The 19,877-nt window shown below is 42.1% G+C and overlaps 1 protein-coding gene across 1 annotated transcript in view; it reads right to left on the reverse strand.

The window, feature by feature from the left end:
• Positions 1–9,580: 9,580 nt before the first annotated feature.
• MIER2 (MIER family member 2) overlaps positions 9,581–19,877 on the reverse strand; it is a 70,771-nt gene continuing 60,474 nt past the window's right edge. Inside the window, exons 7-12 of the mRNA XM_069964441.1 lie at positions 13,388–13,536; positions 13,130–13,211; positions 12,686–12,780; positions 12,459–12,583; positions 12,283–12,359; positions 9,581–11,220 (exon numbers count right to left, since the gene is read on the reverse strand). Coding sequence (XP_069820542.1) covers positions 10,937–11,220; positions 12,283–12,359; positions 12,459–12,583; positions 12,686–12,780; positions 13,130–13,211; positions 13,388–13,536 — 812 coding nt within the window. The 3' untranslated portion in view covers positions 9,581–10,936. The remainder of the gene's footprint in view (positions 11,221–12,282; positions 12,360–12,458; positions 12,584–12,685; positions 12,781–13,129; positions 13,212–13,387; positions 13,537–19,877) is intronic.

The following is a 19,877-nucleotide window of genomic DNA, read 5'->3' on the forward strand; positions in this document are numbered from 1 at the left end:
AGGGAGGGCTAGATGGATCAGGATGGATCAGGATATATATGTATCCGAAGTTCCGCTATTGTTCCATGTAGCTGTGTTTAGTGGTTACTACATAGTGTCAGTTAGTGCCGGCTACTATATCTCTGTCCTTGGCATAATATTAAATGAGTTGTCTAGTTACCATGGTTCCAGTCTCGATTACAGACATCCTGCATGGGAAGAGGTTTGTGCCATCCACCAAGCAAAGACGTCTCCTTGCCTTGGGTCATAGTTCCAAGTATGCTGATCATTCAGAGTGCACAAAACACTTAACTCGTTAATTGGGCAATTCTGGTGTCCTATTATTGCCAAGGATCTACATGACTGTACCAGCTGTGCCCATAACAAGGTCCTAGAAGCAAACCCACTGGGTTCTTGCAGCCATTGCCAATCCATTGAGTCTCCCTGTCAGCATATAGCCAAAGATTTAATTATAGACCTTCTGATGACTGTACCATGTACCAATTTTTCAAAATGGCTCATTTAATCTCTTGGGACTACCTTTCACCAGGTCCACTTTTTCGTGTTTTCATGAGCCCATGACAGTAAAAAAAATAAAGCCATCTGTTGGAAAGAGAAGCTCATCTTATGTACTTGCAAAAAGCTTAATGCTTGCAACACCGCCCAGCTGCATAGACTTTCTTCAATTTAAAGCTACATTTCACGTTAGCCGATAATAAAATATTGGAGCTGAGAGGAACTCTTGTGTTCCTTTGTTGCTGCAGATCATAAGGAGAACCCACAGTATAATATTAAATGAGTTGTCTAGTTACCATGGTTCCAGTCTCGATTACAGACATCCTGCATGGGAAGAGGTTTGTGCCATCCACCAAGCAAAGACGTCTCCTTGCCTTGGGTCATAGTTCCAAGTATGCTGGTCATTCAGAGTGCACAAGACACTTAACTCGTTAATTGGGCAATTCTGGTGTCCTATTATTGCCAAGGATCTACATGACTGTACCAGCTGTGCCCATAACAAGGTCCTAGAAGCAAATCCACTGGGTTTTTGCAGCCATTGCCAATCCATTGAGTCTCCCTGTCAGCATATAGCCAAAGATTTAATTATAGACCTTCTGATGACTGTACCATGTACCAATTTTTCAAAATGGCTCATTTAATCTCTTGGGACTACCTTTCACCAGGTCCACTTTTTCGTGTTTTCATGAGCCCATGACAGTACCCCTGGAGAGGACCTCCCATCGCCGGACAGGAAAACTGGGAACATATAAAAGAAAGACACACCACTGTATGCCTCAGTTTCAGCCCATATCTGAAAATAATACTAAGTACAATAATTATTAAACACCAACAAAAGGGACGGGTCTAAGTGAGGGGTGCGGTCATGGGCTCATGAAAACACAATTACCCGTGAATAATTCTGCTTTTACATTTCGCCCATGACAGCACCCCTGGAGAATTAAAATAGAAATAATTCTAGGGAGAGACAACAGGACTAATTGGACTATCCGTCTGTTTGGGTTTTCCCATTCCTTTTTGATTAAGTCCTTAATATTTTTATGAAGGGAAAAGGTGCGAGCTTTCCTGTCCCCTAGCCCTTCATAAAGGGAGTCTTCCACAGAATATGGTTCCTTTATATCCTCAATGTTCATGAAAGCCCTTATTGCTTTAATCAGCTGATTAGCTTAATCAGCTGGGAATAAAGATCTCCATTGGCTTCCCTGTGATTTTTCTCCAGAAAAATACAGGGTATCAATTTTCCCTTCCTCAAAGCTCCTGGTCTTTTGGGAGAAACCTTGGGATACTAGGTTGAGGTGGCGCTAGCACTTTAAGGGACTGCTGAACCTCATCCCTCACAATCTGTTTAATAGTACTTTGGTACTACGAGGCCAGTGGAAGCGTGCAAACGCGAAACGATCGTAGCCTTAGTGGGACGCACAAAGAATGTCTGCCTGTAACCTATCATGGTGATGAAACAATAAACCCAGCACTTGTATGGTGAGTGACCACCTTTTTGTTATTTTGTTGATTATATTTTATTTATATAGATGATGGAGTACACGGAGATAGAGATGACTTATCCTGCCATCTATATGTCTTCCTCCATATCGGTAAGTATGGAATAGCCGTATCAATGATCCTATCTATTGTTTGATGGATATAATTAAAAATAACGTATATTTCATCTGATAGTGTACCTCAACGGAGGTTTCACATATTAGAGAATGTCCTCATGTACTCATTGACCCATTAGATCTCGTTAGGCATATGTTACCAGAGGAGGATGTCACTATAGTAGTATGGGCAAGTATTATCGCTACTGTATTTAATTTACATATATACATATTTACATGAAATCAATAACCAACTGTATTAAGCACGCAGCATAGTGAATACCTACATTGCTATCAAATGAAGGGTGTGAAGGTAAAACCTTCATTTAGACCCTTCGGGTGTAAGCTGTCCAGTTTATAGATCCACTTGGCCTCCTCTTTTAAAAGGAGGTTACTCAGGTTACCCCCCCCGAGGACCCAAAACCATTTTACGTAGGCAAAAAAAGGAAACACATCTGGCATCATTTTTATGTTGTTCTTTAATGTGTCTGGCAACCGCAGTTTCAGTCCCTGTTCTTATATTACTCAAATGAGATCCGACTCTATTCTTGAATTCCTGAATGGTTTTACCCACGTAGACCTTAGGACTTGTGCAGATGGCTACGTAAATGAGCCCCTTTGTTTCACAGTTAACAGCGTCGAATAACTTGATCAGTTTACCGTTAGCTGGATTTATGAACTCTGTCCTTCTGGGTATGTATCTGCAATAGACACAGTGTCCACATGGCGTGGTGCCCTTGACTGTCAATGATCTTATTGGAGTTTGTGGTGTAGTGCTGAAGTGGCTATGTACAAGGATTTCCTTTAAGTTCCTCCCTCTTCTGTAGGTGATATTCGGGAAGTCATTCAGTACATCATCAAGATCTTTATCATTTTTTAGGACAGTCCAATATTTCCTAATGATCAGGTGCACAGTTGTCATAGGTCCCAATGCACCTTATGATTTTCTTGTTGTCAGATACATCAGTTGTTAAACGTGGGTTATCCATTAGATTAACTCTGGGGGTTGCCTTAGCTCTTTTATAGGCTTTATTTAAGACTGGTCTTGGGTAGCCTCTTGCCCTGAATCTAGATTTAAGGTTTAAACATTCACTTTCAAACCTGTTTTCATCGAAGCAATTTCTCCGTGCGCTCAGGTATTGACCAGTCGGGATCCCCGATTTAAGGGATTTGGGGTGACAACTTTGCCAGTGTAGTAAATTATTTGTCCCCGTCTCCTTCCTATAGATGTTTGTCTGGATGTTATTTTGTTCGTCTATATAGATTTCCAAATCCAAGAAATTAATTTTCCTGCCACCTATCTCGCAGGTAAATCTCATGCCAATCTGATTGTCATTGAGGCGGTCTACAAAGGCCTTCAGGAGGTTAAGGTTCCCTTCCCAGAAAATCAAAATATCGTCTATGTAACGCCCCCAAAATAAAATGTGTTCAGTGAAGGGGACGTTACTGTCTGAAAAAACGATTAATTCCTCCCACCACCCTAAAAATAAATTAGCAAACGAAGGTGCACAGGTGGTCCCCATAGCCGTCCCCCTTACCCGTCTGTAAATAGTGCCATTGAATGTGAAAAAGTTGTGTGTCAGAATGAATTTGATATTTGCTGAGGAAAAGAGTGAAAATATTGTGATCTTGATATTGTGTGCCTCTGGTATTTAGAAAGTGACTAGTGGATTCCAAGCCAAGGTCGTGATGGATATTACTGTATAAGGACTCTACGTCTAAGCTGACCAGAATAGTGTTATCTGTAACCAAGATATTGTGTAATTTTGAAATGGTGTCCTTGGTGTCACGTAAATAAGAAGGAAGGGTGATAACAAGTGGCCTCAAGATTTTGTCAACATAAACACTACATCCCTCTGTGAGGTTGTTGTTCCCAGAAACAATAGGGCGACCGGGTACGGGTTTGACCTTCTTGTGCACTTTTGGTAAGGTGTAGAAAGTGGCCATGGTGGGGTTATTATCAAAAAGAAACTTATATTCATCATTTGTTATCAAATTTTTCTTTTTGCTTCATTCAGTAACATTTTCAATTCACAGAAATGGGTAGCTGTAGGGTCTCTTCTAAGAACCTCATATGTTTGGCAGTCATCCAGAATTCTTAAGGTCATGTCCATATAGTCATTTCTATCCAATAGAACTATATTTCCTCCTTTATCTGAGTTTTTTTTATCACTAGTGCATTATTGTTTCTCCGTTCTTTTACTGCTTCCCATTCTGATTTGTTTAGGTTTTTCGGTATCTTTTGTTGTCTTGCTAAGGTTGGCTAGATCCAAGCTTACCATGTTGACGAAGGTCTCAATGTATACTGTGTACTATACTAATGTATACAGTGTATACTGACTTTTGGGTCTGAGATCTGTAAACGGTGCTGTGACTGGTGGAGGACCAATTCTGTTCTCCTGTTCCAGTAATTCAAGAGTTCTTATCTCTTCCTGTTCCCTTTTCTGTATAACCGAGGGATTTCTTGATCTTAATAAGATGGTATTTATGTAAAATTAGCTTTCTAGCAAAAAGGTTTACATCTTTTGCCCAATTGAATTCGTCAAAATCTGGTGTTAGGGCAAAGGACAGTCCTTTTTTCAGAACTTCAAGCTGGAATTCATTCAAGGCACATGAAGACAAATTTATGATCTGTAATTCATTGTCTAGTTGCCCCTTTTTAGGCCTAAAAAAAATCGGAGGGATATTGGGGATGGGAGTTATAGAGCTCATATTCCCTGTTTGTGTAGAGCTGGGAGATGGTCTGTCTACTTCACTGTCATGTTTATTTCCTGTGGGATTTGTATAGATAGAGATGAGGAAGATGATGTTTAAACAAAGGATTGTTGTGGGGAGACACATGGTTGAGTCCTTTGTCTCGGTTGGGCAGCTTTTGTAGCCGGTTGAAAATCTCTAGGGAAATTTTCCCCTTTATTAGAGGTTTCAGATTCCAAAATATCCGATTCAGAGTAATCAGTGTCCCTTTGTCTCGTCTTTAGTCTAGAGCAGCGTTTCCCAACCGGGGTACCGCGGCACACTGGTGTGTCGGGAGAACCCGTCAGGGGTGCCGCGGGATCCCGATGGGAAATGTGCCCTGTCACTTTAAGCATCCCGAGAAGCTGTGGCCGCGCAGCTTCTCGGGATGCACAGATCACTTTGATGTTCCGCCCGCACAGTGAGCGGGCGGAACATTAAAGTGAGCATAATGTAGGAGCAGGAAGTGTCAGCATCCTGCTTCTACATTCTCTCCCATAGGCTGCCGGCACTTCTTACCAGCAGCCTATGGGAGTCCGGGACGTGACCTCTCTGGCAGGCATGATGATGTGACGTCATCACGCCTGCAGCCACACAGCGCGGATTAGGTAAGTAGGATGTTTGTTTTTTTTAGGGGCAGAGCAGGGGGCATTATTAGTTCATGGGGGCACCTCTGGGGGCATTATTAGTTCATGGGGAGCACCTCTGGGGGCATTATTAGTTCATGGGGGGCAACTCTGGGTGCATTATTAGTTCATGGGGGGGCACCTCTGGGGGCATTATTAGTTCATGGGGGGCACCTCTGGGGGCATTAGTTCATGGGGGGCACCTCTGGGGGCATTATTAGTACATGGGGCACCTCTGGGGGCATTATTAGTTCATGGGGGGCACCTCTGGGGGCATTATTAGTATATGGGGGCACCTCTGGGGGCATTATTAGTATATGGGGGCACCTCTGGGGGCATTATTAGTTCATAGGGGGCACCTCTGGGGGCATTAGTATATGGGGGCACCTCTGGGGGCCTTATTAGTTCATGGGGGCACCTCTGGGGGCATTATTAGTTCATGGGGGGCACCTCTGGGGGCATTATTAGTATATGGGGGCACCTCTGGGGGCATTATTAGCTCATGGGGGCACCTCTGGGGGCATTATTAGTTCATGGGGGCACAGCAGGGGGCATTATTAGTATATGGGGGCACCTCTGGGGGCATTATTAGCTCATGGGGCACCTCTGGGGGCAGTATTAGCTCATGGTGGCACCTCTGGGGGCATTATTAGTTCATGGGGGCACAGTAGGGGGCATTATTAGTATATGGGGGCACCTCTGGGGGCATTAGTATATGGGGGTACCTCTGGGGGCATTATTAGCTCATGGGGGCACAGCAGGGGGCATTATTAGCTCATGGGGGCACAGGGGATCCTACATACAGGGGGCATCCCACATTCCTACTCGCTTTACTGAACATAACACCAAACAGCGCAGTTACTTTGGGAGCCGACAGGAGGGAGAAAGGAAAGGAAGTTGATAGAAATGTGCGGAGCCTAAATTGTTTGTCTCGCAGGTTCTGAGGGGATGAAACGTATCTGGAAGAAATCATCATGGAGGACTGGACTGGATGGAGAGGAAAAGGGAAAGTGATGCCTCAGATCAAAGAAGACGTCACCTGTGAGTCACTGTATGACCGTTTTCTTATTTTGTAGAACATTATTTAGTAGGGGTGCCCCGAGGAAATTTTTTTCCCAAGGGGTGCCCCGAGGTGGAAAAGGTTGGGAAGCACTGGTCTAGAGGGTCCCTTTTTCAAATTGTAAATATTTCCTGTTTCAAAGTCGGTACAATCCCTGATGAATTTCCTGTTTTCTCTCTTTTATTTCTTTCTTGAGTGATTCAATATTCTTTTGTAAGTTTTGTTCGAGTCTCTTGAAATCAGGATTATTTGAGAAACTCTGTATCTCCTGTATCTAATTTTTCATTTACTTTAGTAAAGAAATTGCGTTCATACGTCAGGAGATAGTTCATCAGACGAAGGGTACTATCAGTTAGTAGGTTATCCCAGCCTTTTTGAAAATCGGGATCCTCTGTATGTGAACTAGGGGCAATAGGAATCCTCAGGCCCCTATATACAATTCCCTTTTGAATATATGACTCAAGGCTGGCAATCTCCCACCAGGATCTAGTGTAGGATTTGTAGGTCTTCTCTAGCTGCTTTAATGCTGTTTTTATATCTGTTTGGCCGATCGGTATATCCTCCCTTGAAAAAACCTTTGTGGCCTCAAGGGTCAATGTTTCACTATTTGGTTTTTGTGCAAGGAAACCGGCCATTAAAACATAGGGTCCTTTCCTTTTCCTGTCTCAGGAGAGGGGCTGACAAATTGGTGCTTGTAGCACCTAAGTTACAGAACACAAGGATAGCCCCAGACCTTCATGCCATGTGTACTAGCGCAGAAACTAAAATTTCTCAACTATGAAGATCTATATTAAAACATAACTTTTATTATAATTATAATATTGATAATAGAATGTGCGATAAAGTGAAATTAAAAACAAGCGGTGTAACCAATGCCTTTCTACACTTTGTGATTATATATAGATGAAAAATGTGGCTCAATTTGGCAGCCTGCGATATCACTGCGATTATCAGATAATATCAGATAGAATAAACCGTATGAGTGTCCTGGGAGCAGATCGCTCCTGACTCTTAGCTTTATGGACACGGTATCGTATGTCTGCTAGTGATGGTTAGACAAATTCAGTATGATTCACTGTTATAGTGATAAATAGTAATCTTATCAGTGAGATTTACTTAGTGCCAGATGAAGGACGGGCTAAGTACGAGTATACCGGCATTGGGAAACACTTCCCTTGTAAGCCCCAGGTATCAGCTCAGCCGTTTCAGACACTAACAGTGACAAACGGCCGCTTGATCGGTGACTCGTTTGTCAGTGTTTCAATGTTATTGCTACAAGGTTGCAGTGAACTACTTGATATTGCAGTTTGTATCGCTGTTCTGTCTGAAGCCTTCAATAGTATATGGCAATCAGAGCGTGGTTCTGCTCTCGCCCGGCAGCGCAGCCGCCACTGCCGGAATACAGGACCAGAATCACCTCTAGTCTATTCGGCTAAGTTACACCATTATTTAAAACCTCTAAACATTAACCCTCCACCACCCCAACGTTTCACCACTATATCGTGGCTTTATCAATGGGAAAATCAGAACTATAGTGACGTCTCGGCCGCCCATCAGGGCATCGGGTATAAGCTGTCCAGTTTATAAGAGGCCTTTTGATTACACTGTTAATTGTCAAGCCCTTTAAAAAGCCCTGATGGGCGGCCGGCACGTCACTATAGTTCTGATTTTCCCCTTGATAAGCGATCTGCTCCCAGGACACTCATACGGTTTATTCTATCTGATAATTGCAGTGATATCGCAGGCTGCCAAATTGAGCCACATTTTTCATCTATATATATCACAAAAAGTGTAGAAAGGCATTGGTTACACCGCTTGTTTTTAATTTCACTTTATCGCACATTCTATTATCAATATTATAATTATAATAAAAGTTATGTTTTAATATAGATCTTCATAGTTGATAAGAAATTTCAGTTTCTGCGCTAGTACACAAAGGTCTGGGGCTATCCTTGTGTTCTAGGATCCTTAATGTCCACGGACGCACTCGGAACAGCGGACGCTGTCACTCTGGGCCCCCGGCTACTAAATACCAGGCGCCCAGAAATGATGCACCCTGCAAGCAGCCGCAGCCTGTGCGTAATATGTAGTAGCGCCCTCGCGGCTGCGAATGCATAGAGTCAGGAAGGGACGTCAAAGCCGTATTTCTATGCCTGCTACCCTAGTAATGCCCGCAGACCATGGGACCAGAGGTACAGGACCGGGGACCCCAGCAGACTACCGGATGCTCCCCCACAGGAAAACTTATACTTCCAGGGAGCCCAACAAGAAGTACTGCCAACGGGGGACCTGCAGCTGCAGAGAGGTTATCTATAACCCTCCCCCAAGAGGGAGACCCGATCCCAGACTCCTATCACAGGACAGGAAACCTGAAATGAGGCATGGAGAGGTGTGTCTTTCTTTTATATGTTCCCAGGTTTCCTGTCCGGCGGTGGGAGGTCCTCTCCAGGGGTGCTGTCATGGGCGTAAGGGTAAATGAAAGCAGATATCAGACGACAGTCTACTTCCTAGTTCCTTCCAGGTAAGAGTCTGCCTCTCCTTGCGGAATATAAGGATGAGAGTTCTTAGTTGTAAGTTTGCTCCTAGTTTCCTTGGTCCCTTTGTGGTCCTGAAGAGGATCAATGCGGTGTCCTACAAACTCATATTACCATCTTCTCTTCGAATTTCTGACACCTTCTATGTGTCTCTCCTCAACAGATACTCCAAGCTATCTCCATTCACATCCGTCACCACAGACATTAAATCAGATTGTCAGGTAAAGAAAACTCTGGATTGCTAGAGGGAAGAAATACTTCTCTGTGAAATGGAAGAATTGGAAGAACAGATAGCTAAGGAAAACCTAAAATATCTCAGTGGGTAAAAACACCCTTGGAAACGGGGCAACATGGCAATATTAAACTCACACAGGTCTTCTGCTTTACTCTTTGTTTTTAAAAATCATAGGTTAAGGGGATACATATAAAAGTAATCCCATCGTAAAAAATTCCTTGAAATACAGATTAGTCAACCATTAATAAAAGTGAATATTTGTTAGGGGGGTTTGCTGCATAAAAGAACAATCAAAGACCATATTGCTGTATTTACAAATGTTTATTTGTGTATGGACCCTGTATACATGGATGTAATGTACTGTCCTTTCTTTGTTTCCTTAATAAAAAATAATAACTGTTTTGAAACAAAGTGATAAACAAAATTTGCAAGTTTTCAAGTACATAACTGAAATCTGTGCACAAATCTGCACTGTGTTGCCTGGAAAATAGTTTCAGAAACAACATGAATACATTTTGGATGAAAGTAGTTTAAATAGACAAACAATATATGCATATATATCTTACAATTCGGGAAAAATGTCATGTAACTATATACAACATGTATACTTGTATTACTTTATTGATATTTGAAAAAAAAAACAACTAAAACGTAAAGGATGCAAAAAACTATTCAATCAATTGAGGTACATGGACCAGAGGTTTTATCAAAATGTACAGAGAGACATGGATAACAAGCAACACTGCTAATACGCCAAGAATGTTCTGCTCAGTTTACTGATTGTAACCAATGGCTTTATCTTTCAATGGCCATCAACCAATATGTCAGCAGGGTATGAGCCTAGACAGTGTAAATGTTGCAGTCCACGAAAGCAAATCTGCTTAGATGGCCGATACTGCAAAAATGGCAATAGCCATTAAACTAAAAAGGAAAAATAAAATGAGAGAAACCAATCCAGGCCCAATACTCTTATAACTGTGCTAAGCTAAGCCACAAATGTTACCCGGCCTAAAAACAAAAAGTATAAACATAGACCATGAAGGTATGGGGCAAATTTACTATTGAAAATGTGCTAGAATTCTGGCAAAATTGGCTTTAAAAAAATCTGCCCCAATGCGAGAGCTTTATTAAGCTGCCCTACGTTAAGATTCTTTTTGTTGCACAAAGCAACCAGAGCTCAGCTTTCATTTCATATATTGCTCTCATAAAATAAAAACTGAGCTGTGATAGATTCTCTTTGCCCATAGCAGCCTTTGTATATGAAAGCTTGATAAATCTCCCCCAATGTCCTTAAATTGTTAGAATAATGATCTACAGTGGAATGTGTAACAAAGGGCCTAGAACAGTAAATTGGCATATTGTGCAAGTAACATCTTATGTAGAATCAAAAGTGTTTAGTGTGCAATTTCAAAAGTCAATTGCAAACCCATACAAAAAATACAATTAAATAAAAACTCTACTTATCTAGTTCCTGCATATGTCACCAATTCAATACTTCAAATAGTAAATCCTCCAAATTGTCTGGTACTGTTAGGTATGTCTTCCTGAGATTCTAAAAATCAGCTCAAAGGAACACAAGTAAAAGGTGACACTGCAACAGTGGACACAACAAGCGGTCCAGAACAGCTTTGTCTTCATTTAAGTACAAAGGTGGAAAATCAGGGGGAGAGTGTATTGGTACAAAAAATAGAAGGTCTTGACATAAAGCCAGAAAGAGACAAGTCAGTCATATTAAATGTATCCAAAGGATGGTCTTGTTTTCTGACATCAGGCAATAGAGGCATTTCTGGAGGGCACAGATCCAGACTGATATTTTCATTGCTAATCGGAGGAGGCTCCTGATGATCCTCCTGGTTAGAAGAGTGGGAGTGCAGTCTACAGGTAAACTGACCTTTATTGCAGGAACAGGCAATGTTCTCAGAAGAATTCTGCTTAGAGTCATCTGTATTTATGAACAAAAACAAGCAAAGCAATTATAATGGCGAAGAAGAAAGATGAAGTAGAAAAGAATAAGACTGCAGCCTGGGAGAGGTAAGCAATTCACATGGGAAAGGGTGACATGTAGATATGGGGCAACAGACTGTAGCCGCCCTTTACATAGCAAGTGTCTGCATTGTTATGAACAGCACATGTCTTGCAGTTTGGCACTGTGTTCAGGAGTTGTGTAGTTAGTTGCTGGTTGTGGTAGCTGAATTAATTTTCATTCAGTAGCTGGCACTCTAGGATGGGGTGTGTGGTTGTGGAGTAACAATAAAAGGAAGACAAGGTCTAAGGATATGTTCACACAAGTTAATTTAGACAGATTCCACATGGATTCTACATTAAAATTTACACAGTATAATAGTAATTATTTTATTCATACACTGCAAAAAAAATTCACAGCGCTGTAGAGATTGTCATTACTCTGCGCCCTATTTATTTTCAATTAGAAATATTGACAAGGATTCTGTAATTATGCCCTTGCTCTTTCAAATTCTGCTCCAAAGCTATGTTGCCATGCAGTATTTTTGCTCAGTATTTTGCAACCAAAACCAGGAGTGGATTGAAAACAAAGAAAGACTGTGTTCTCACACTGTTGAAATTGAGAGGATGGATGCCATTTAATAGCAAATAACAGCTGTTTTTTCAAAACATTGCCCGTTGTTTTAAAATAATGGCAATTATTTGCCATTAAATGGTGGCCATCCACTCAATTTCAACAGTGTGTGAACAGAGCCTTTCTGTGTTACGTTCTTTACTGAGCAAAAATACTGTGTGGGAACATCCGCTTTGATGAGAAACTAAACAGATTTAAACAAGGATTTGTGAAGAGGATTTTAACAGGGATTTCCTCATCAACTTTTCAGAAATTTTACTTTTTTATTTAATCAGTGTGAACATACCTTAAGGCAAATCTCAAAAATTATGATTATAAAAATGAAAGGGCTTAAGTCAGGCATTAAAAAAATGCAAGACTCTATCTCATAATTTACAGACAGCTTCAATATAAACCAATTGATCTTACCAATACCATCTTTCCTGAATGCAGATCCCCGCAATCCAAATGGACACTCCAAATTTGGCACATCACATACATACTCTCTAGTAAGGGAAAAACATACTTCCCATTATTATTCTTATTAGTTGTGTACATGAGTTTTAAACTGTTACCAATAAAAACTACAAACATTAACAACTCACACTGATGTGGTGTTCAGCAACTGCTTCCTCCTCCCCAAGCGGCTCTGGGTAAAATGCTCATAGCGCTCAGACTTCTTCCAGGTATAGTAGTACTGTACACATTCCCCCACTGATCGTGTACGGACCTTAAAGGAAGAGTGAGAAAAGGACAATTTACACAATCTGTCATAAACATAAATCCTCTGATTTGTAAATATATACATCACATATTACAAAGAAACCCTAACCTTGTTGGCCTGGATAAGATGGAAGTTTTTACCATAGACGCGAAACCCTTGCTCAAAACTTCGACATTCATCCTCACTCCATGCACAGAGGTGACCTGAATAGGACATATAAAGAAATGGATAAATACAAAGCCCAGTCAGTTATTTGGCTATATACAGCTGGGGTGGGTGTTTACACAGAGCCTTTTGGGACAGTTTTTTCTTCAGTTCTGATCCAACGCCAGATAAGGTTCCAGCAGGAAGAAAAAGTCCTTGCTTTATATTTCTCTTTCTATTTTAATTAATTTCTGATGTTGGCTCAATAACTGAAGTTACATTTGCTACAAAAACTGCCATAAACCACTAAGTGTGTGAAATCCCTTACAGCCTATATTTGTGTATGGCTGTAAAAAAGACAACTGTTGTGCTGTTACCCCTTTAACTATGTAACTGCACATCCCTCACCTTGAACCACCTTGACATTAAAAGACAGCCTTCGTAGAGCCTCATCTGTGTTAAATCTACATTTCACCAATTCGTAGAGAGCCTAAAAAAAAGGTGGTGGAGAAAAGCTAAGCAGAATGCAAATAAGAGTGAAGCCAAACTGTTGCAAATTTAAAGCTACGGTATTGCACATGCAATGGTTGTAAAGGAGAGACCATAAGGTAGAGACAGAAAGCCTTTTCACACGAGGATACACATCGGCGATAGCTGCACATTCACCTGCTCATTATCCCGGACATTTCCTTCATCTTGGCTATATCTTCCCCCAGCACGGTGTTGATATTCTGCTGCCAGACTGAGGTAATTTTCCACTTCCCTTTCTGGTAGGACATTAGGGTCCCAAAGCAGCTGATCCTTTTCCTGAGAATCTGCCAAAGTAATGAAGATACAATTTGAATGCTACCAGTCTGATTCATCAATCTGTGTGAAACAAAAAGTGGTGTAATTTGCCCATTGCCCTTTACACACACACACACACACACACACAAATCAGCATCTCTACATGTATGAAAGCCATTCTACTTAACGTGCTTCTGATTAGGTGATCACCTGAACCAAGTCTTATTACTATTATTTATTTTATTAAAAATCGTGGTTATTCCACCAAATATTGATTTCTGAACTCTTCCTGAGTTAAAACATTAGTATTGTTGTTTCTAAATGAATGAATTTGTTTTCTCAGCATTATTTGAGGTCTGACAACGCTACTTCTTATTTATTATTCTGACAATTTCTCATTTGCTGCAAATAAATAGTGTTTTGGCTTTGAATTTTGGAGACATGTTGTCAGTAGTTTATATAATAAAAGAACAACGTACCAATGCACATTTTACTCAAAAATATATCAATAAAGAGAAAAATCAGAGAAACTGAAAAGAGAAAGAAGATGAACTGTGATTGGTTGATTTAGGCAAATGACACCAGTTTTTGTTTCACACAGATTGATTAAGTATTCCCCACTAAAGTCACCAAAATGTTTACACAGGTATTTTACAGTATGGGGGAAGTAAATGTAACTAAACATAAAACAAATCACCCCTGGAAGCATAAGGGTTCTAAATTCTGTCATTATATTGCAATTGAGGAGAAAGGGTCGAAGGGCGTCTTCTAGTGTAGTAAATAAAGTACTGAATGGAACAGCACCAATGCACATTCTATATAGAAATCACACTCACCTTGTGGAGTTGTGCTAAGATTAGGCACAACTCTACACACAGCATATATGAAGATACCGCAGCTCTCCTCGGGGTACCTCCTGAACTCGAAAGTTCCTGGGTAAAATCACAAGGCTCCAACCACCGCTAAGGACCAGCGGCAAAAAAATCCCCTTTTTTCACAATGGAAAGCGCAGGTATAATATCATGATCTCAGGAAAAACGCATGGGAACCGCATTCATGATAATGAATGGTTCAACCACACAACTCTTCTATGCGGTAAAAAAAAAACAATTTATTTACAAACAAGCAGCGACGCTTTTCGGCCAACAAATTAACAGGAAGGCCTTTATCAAGCTAGTTCACATCCAAAATGTTACCTCCTTATATAATCACACTGTCACCAGAGCTTTCCCCGATTACTTCCGGGTGTCGGGTCTCCCCAGAGACTAACCCCCGAGACTAACAGAAACAGATCATTTGGCAAAGTCATCCATATTCTTCTCTATCTTAAACAAGTTTAACATATTACTCACATTTCATAGCAGGACAGATTTCCTCATTCTCTCTCCGGTATCCACACTCTCCACGTCCGCTCACCCGGGTCAATGCCCGGGAGGCAGAACTGACGGAAGAGTAGGAACGCCACTTGCGGAAGGAAGAGGGTATTCACAAAAAGTTTACTACCAGATTACGAAACTTACGTAGCAGTTCCATTCATTACACAACACCACGTCCCAAACTTATCTTTGCTTTCTTTTACCTAGTAGTGGTCACCAATTGTACTGGGCGCTCACCTCTATGTTAAAAGTCATATATGTTCTATAGTTTCATTGAGCCCATTCGGTATTAAGCTCTTCATCCTGTATATCCAGAATGACTCCCGTCTATTCAAACGGGTATATCTATCGATCGTATCTGCAGGTATGTGCTCGATCGGAACAATGGAAATGTTTTTAAAATCACCACTATGTTCCAATGTTACATGTCGGGAAACGCTATGTTTCATAAAACTTCTTGTCACATTATATCTATGATTGTTCATTCGTATATGTAAGGCTTGCGTTGTGCGTCCAATATATTGCAGACCACATGTACAATTCAGTAAATAAATTACAAAGGAGGATGCACAGTTTAAAAATTGCTTAATTTTAAAAGTTTCCCCTAAAACATTCGATTTAAAATAATCCATGTTTTTCTATTGCATTTGTAAACCCCTACCTTTTTGTTCTCAGTATTATTTTCTTCCTTTCCTTTTTTAGTTACCTTTATTCTACTCGGGGCAACAATACTCCGAATTGTTTTTCCTCTCCTAAAGGTGAGTTTTGGTTTCTCTGGTATTAGTTTACCTAAAATTGGATCTTTTCTTAACAGAGGCCAGTGATTCTGTGAAATTCTTCTAATTTTCATATTACTATTATTAAAAGCAGTAATAAAATTGGTCCGCGCATTTTCAGCAAGAGAAGTTTTTTCTTTTTCATTCACCCTCCTACCTATTCGTGGGAAAATCAAGTCCTTCTGTTCTGTCCTCAAATTTTTCTTATAGGCTTCTGTCACTAGTTTTTTAGGATAGCCTTTTTCTAAAAAACATCTCTGTAAAATTTTTGCTTCATTTTTAAAAACTTCCTTCTCAGTACAAGTAATTAGGAAAAATTGTACGAGAAGGAAATTTTTAAAAATGAAGCAAAAATTTTACAGAGACTTTTTTTTAGAAAAAGGCTATCCTAAAAAACTAGTGACAGAAGCCTATAAGAAAAATTTGAGGACAGAACAGAAGGACTCTTCCTGAAAATGCGCGGACCAATTTTATTACTGCTTTTAATAATAGCAATATGAAAATTAGAAGAATTTTACAGAATCACTGGCCTCTCTTAAGAAAAGATCCAATTTTAGGTAAACTAATACCAGAGAAACCAAAACTCACCTTTAGGAGAGGAAAAACAATTCGGAGTTTTGTTGCCCCGAGTTGAATAAAGGAAACTAAAAAAGGAAAGGAAGAAAATAATACTGAGAACAAAAAGGTAGGGGTTTACAAATGCAATAGAAAAACATGCAAATGCTGCGAAAATATCTGCGGAATATTTTAAATCAGATGTTTCAGGGGAAACTTTTAAAATTAAGCAATTTTTAAACTGTGCATCCTCCTTTGTAATTTATTTACTGAATTGTACATGTGGTCTGCAATATATTGGGCGCACGACGCAAGCCTTACATATACGAATGAACAATCATAGATATAATGTGACAAGAAGTTTTATGAAACATAGCGTTTCCCGACATGTAACATTGGAACATAGTGGTGATTTTAAAAACATTTCCATTGTTCCGATCGAGCACATACCTGCAGATACGATCGATAAGATATACCCGTTTGAATAGACGGGAGTCATTCTGGATATACAGGATGAAGAGCTTAATACCGAATGGGCTCAATGAAACTATAGAACATATATGACTTTTAACATAGAGGTGAGCGCCCAGTACAATTGGTGACCACTACTAGGTAAAAGAATGCAAAGATAAGATCGGGACGTGGTGTTGTGTAATGAATGGAACTGCTACGTAAGTTTCGTAACCTGGTAGTAAACTTTTTGTGAATACCCTCTTCCTTCCGCAAGTGGCGTTCCTACTCTCCCGTCAGTTCCGCCTCCCGGGCATTGACCCGGGTGAGCGGACGGGGAGAGTGTGGATACCGGAGAGAGAATGAGGAAATCTGTCCTGCTATGAAATGTGAGTAATATGTAAACTTGTTAAACCCCTTGCCGCATTTGGACGTACCGACACGTCCAAATCTGCATGTAGTTCCTGCAGATGGACGTGCAGATACGTCCACGGGATGACAGGGGCGCAGGAGCTGCACTCCTGTCATCCCCGGCGGGGACCAGCTGTCAGTGATAGCCGGGCACCCGCCGCAACTGCCGAGATCCGGGCCGAGCTCGGATCCCGGCAGTTAACCCCTTAGTGACCGCCGATACGGCGGTCACTAATGGGCCAGCGCTGCTGTGCTTTTCATCTCCCCCACCGTGAATCCACGGTGGGGGAAGATGAAATAGGTAAATCAGACCCCAGATCAGCCCCCCCCCCTAGTAGCCAGTCACTAACCCCCCTCCCCCGGCGGCCATCGGATCCAAGATGGCCGCCGCCATCGCTGTGAACAGAGTATATCTGTTCACAGCGATGGAAATGTAAAAATGAATTAAAACCCCATGCTCTCCGCCACCGGAGGTAGCGGAGAGCATGGGGCAGTGATTGGGGACCCCCCTGTGGGGTCCCGGAACAGGCGATCGGCGGTATATACTATATACCGACGATCGCCTGTTCCCAGTGCAGGGATGCACTTTTTATCCCCTGTCACCATGAATGATTGGCGACAGGGGATAAAAAGTGTCAGTGTCCGTCCCCCAAGTCGCCCCCCACCCCCCCCAGTTATCCCCCGTCCCCCAGTCACCCCCCCCTACCTCTTATACGTTACCTGATCCTGGAGCTCCTTCCTCTTCGGTGTCCAGGCTGGTTATGATGTGCGCATGCGCTACATAACCAGCCAACTCTGAAAATTTAAAGTGACAGAGACCAATTTGGTCTCTGTCAGTGAACTATGATTACTGTGATAGAAAATATCACAGTAATTATAGAAATACAGTGAACATGACTGTGTAAAGTACAAAAAGTGACAAACACACAAAAAAATAAAACACACACTTTTTATTATAGTAATAATTGCAGTTACTCCCAAATTACTCCTAACCCCCCCAGATTACCCGTAACCACCGCAGGTTGCCTGTAACCCCCCCAGGTTGTCCGTAATCACGTCAGATTGCACGTAACCCCCCAGATTACACGTAACCACCGCACATTGCCTGTAACCACCGCACGTTGCCCGTAACCACCGCACGTTGCCTGTGACCCCCTTTAGATTGTCCGTAATCACCCCAAATTACATGTACCCACCCCAGATTACCTATAAGCACTTCAGTTTATCCGTAACAATGCCAGATTGTCTGTAACCCCCCCAGGTTGCCGTAATCATGGCAGATTACATGTAACCCCCCAGATTGCACGCAACCACCGCAGGTCGCCTCTGACCACCGCACATTACCTCTGACCACCGCACCATGCCACTGACCACCCCAAATTGCCAATGACCCCCTCCAGATTGCCCGTAACCACGCCAGATTACAGGTACCCACCTCAGATTACCTATGAGCACTTCAGTTTATCCGTAACCACCCCAGATTGTCCGTAACCACCCCACATTGCCTGTAACCACCTCATGTTTACCGTAACCACAGTAGGTTGCCTGTAACCACCCTAGATTGCCTGTAACCACCCCAGGTTGTCTGTAACCACAGCAGGTTGTCCGTATCCACGCCACGTTGCCTGTAACCACCCCAGGTTGCCTGTAACCACCCCAGGTTGCCCGTGACCACCCCATGTTAACCGTATCCACCCCACATTACCCGTAACCACCCCAGGTTGTCTGTAACCACAGCAGGTTGTCCGTATCCACCCCAGATTACCCGTAACCACCCCAGGTTGTCTGTAACCACAGCAGGTTGTCCGTATCCACCCCAGATTACCCGTAACCACCCCAGGTTGCCTGTGACCACCCCATGTTGACCATATCCACCCCAGATTGTCTGTAACCACCCCAGATTGTCTGTAACCACAGCAGGTTGTCTGTTACCACAGCAGGTTGTCTGTTACCACAGCAGGTTGTCCGTATGCACCCCACGTTGCCCGTAACCACCCCAGGTTGCCTGTGACCACCCCATGTTCACCGTAACCACCCCAGTTTGTCCGTATTCACTGCAGATTACCCGTAACCACCCCATGTTCACCGTAACCACCCAAGGTTGTCCATATCCACCCCAGATTACCCGGAACCACCCCAGGCTGTCCGTAACCACCCCACGTTACCTGTAATCTCATTTTCTTTATTGTATTTTAGTAACTGCGCTATTCTAATAACTATTACTAGCTGCGGTTTTGCTCCAGCAAATTGGCGCTCCTTCCCTTCTGAGCCCTGCTGTGTGCCCATACAGTGGTTTATGCCCACATATGGGGTACCGTTGTACTCAGAAGAACCTGCGTTACAGATTTTGGGGTACATTTTCTCTCCTGTTCCTCATGAAATTTTGAAATTTCAAACTAAATGAACATATTATTGGAAAAATTTGAGTTTTTCATTTTTACTGGCCAATTTTGAATACTTTCCTCCAATACCTGTTGGGTCAAAATGGTCACCACACACCAAGATGAATTCTTTGAGGGGTGCACTTTCCAAAATGGGGTGTCTTATGGGGGGGGGGTTCACTCCGCTGGCACTACAGGGGCTCTGCAAACGCACCTGGCTCTCAGAAACTTCTTCAGAAAAATCTGCACTGAAAATGCTAATTGGCGCTCCTTCCCTTCTGAGCCCTGCTGTGTGCCCATACAGTGGTTTATGCCCACATATGGGGTACTGTTCTACTCAGGAGAACCTGCGTTACAGATTTTGGGGTGAACTTTCTCTCCTGTTCCTCGTGAAATTGAGAAATTTCAAACTAAAGGAATA

Source organism: Dendropsophus ebraccatus, chromosome 3 (assembly GCF_027789765.1).
Source record: "Dendropsophus ebraccatus isolate aDenEbr1 chromosome 3, aDenEbr1.pat, whole genome shotgun sequence".
In the NCBI taxonomy this organism is placed as follows: domain Eukaryota; kingdom Metazoa; phylum Chordata; class Amphibia; order Anura; family Hylidae; genus Dendropsophus; species Dendropsophus ebraccatus.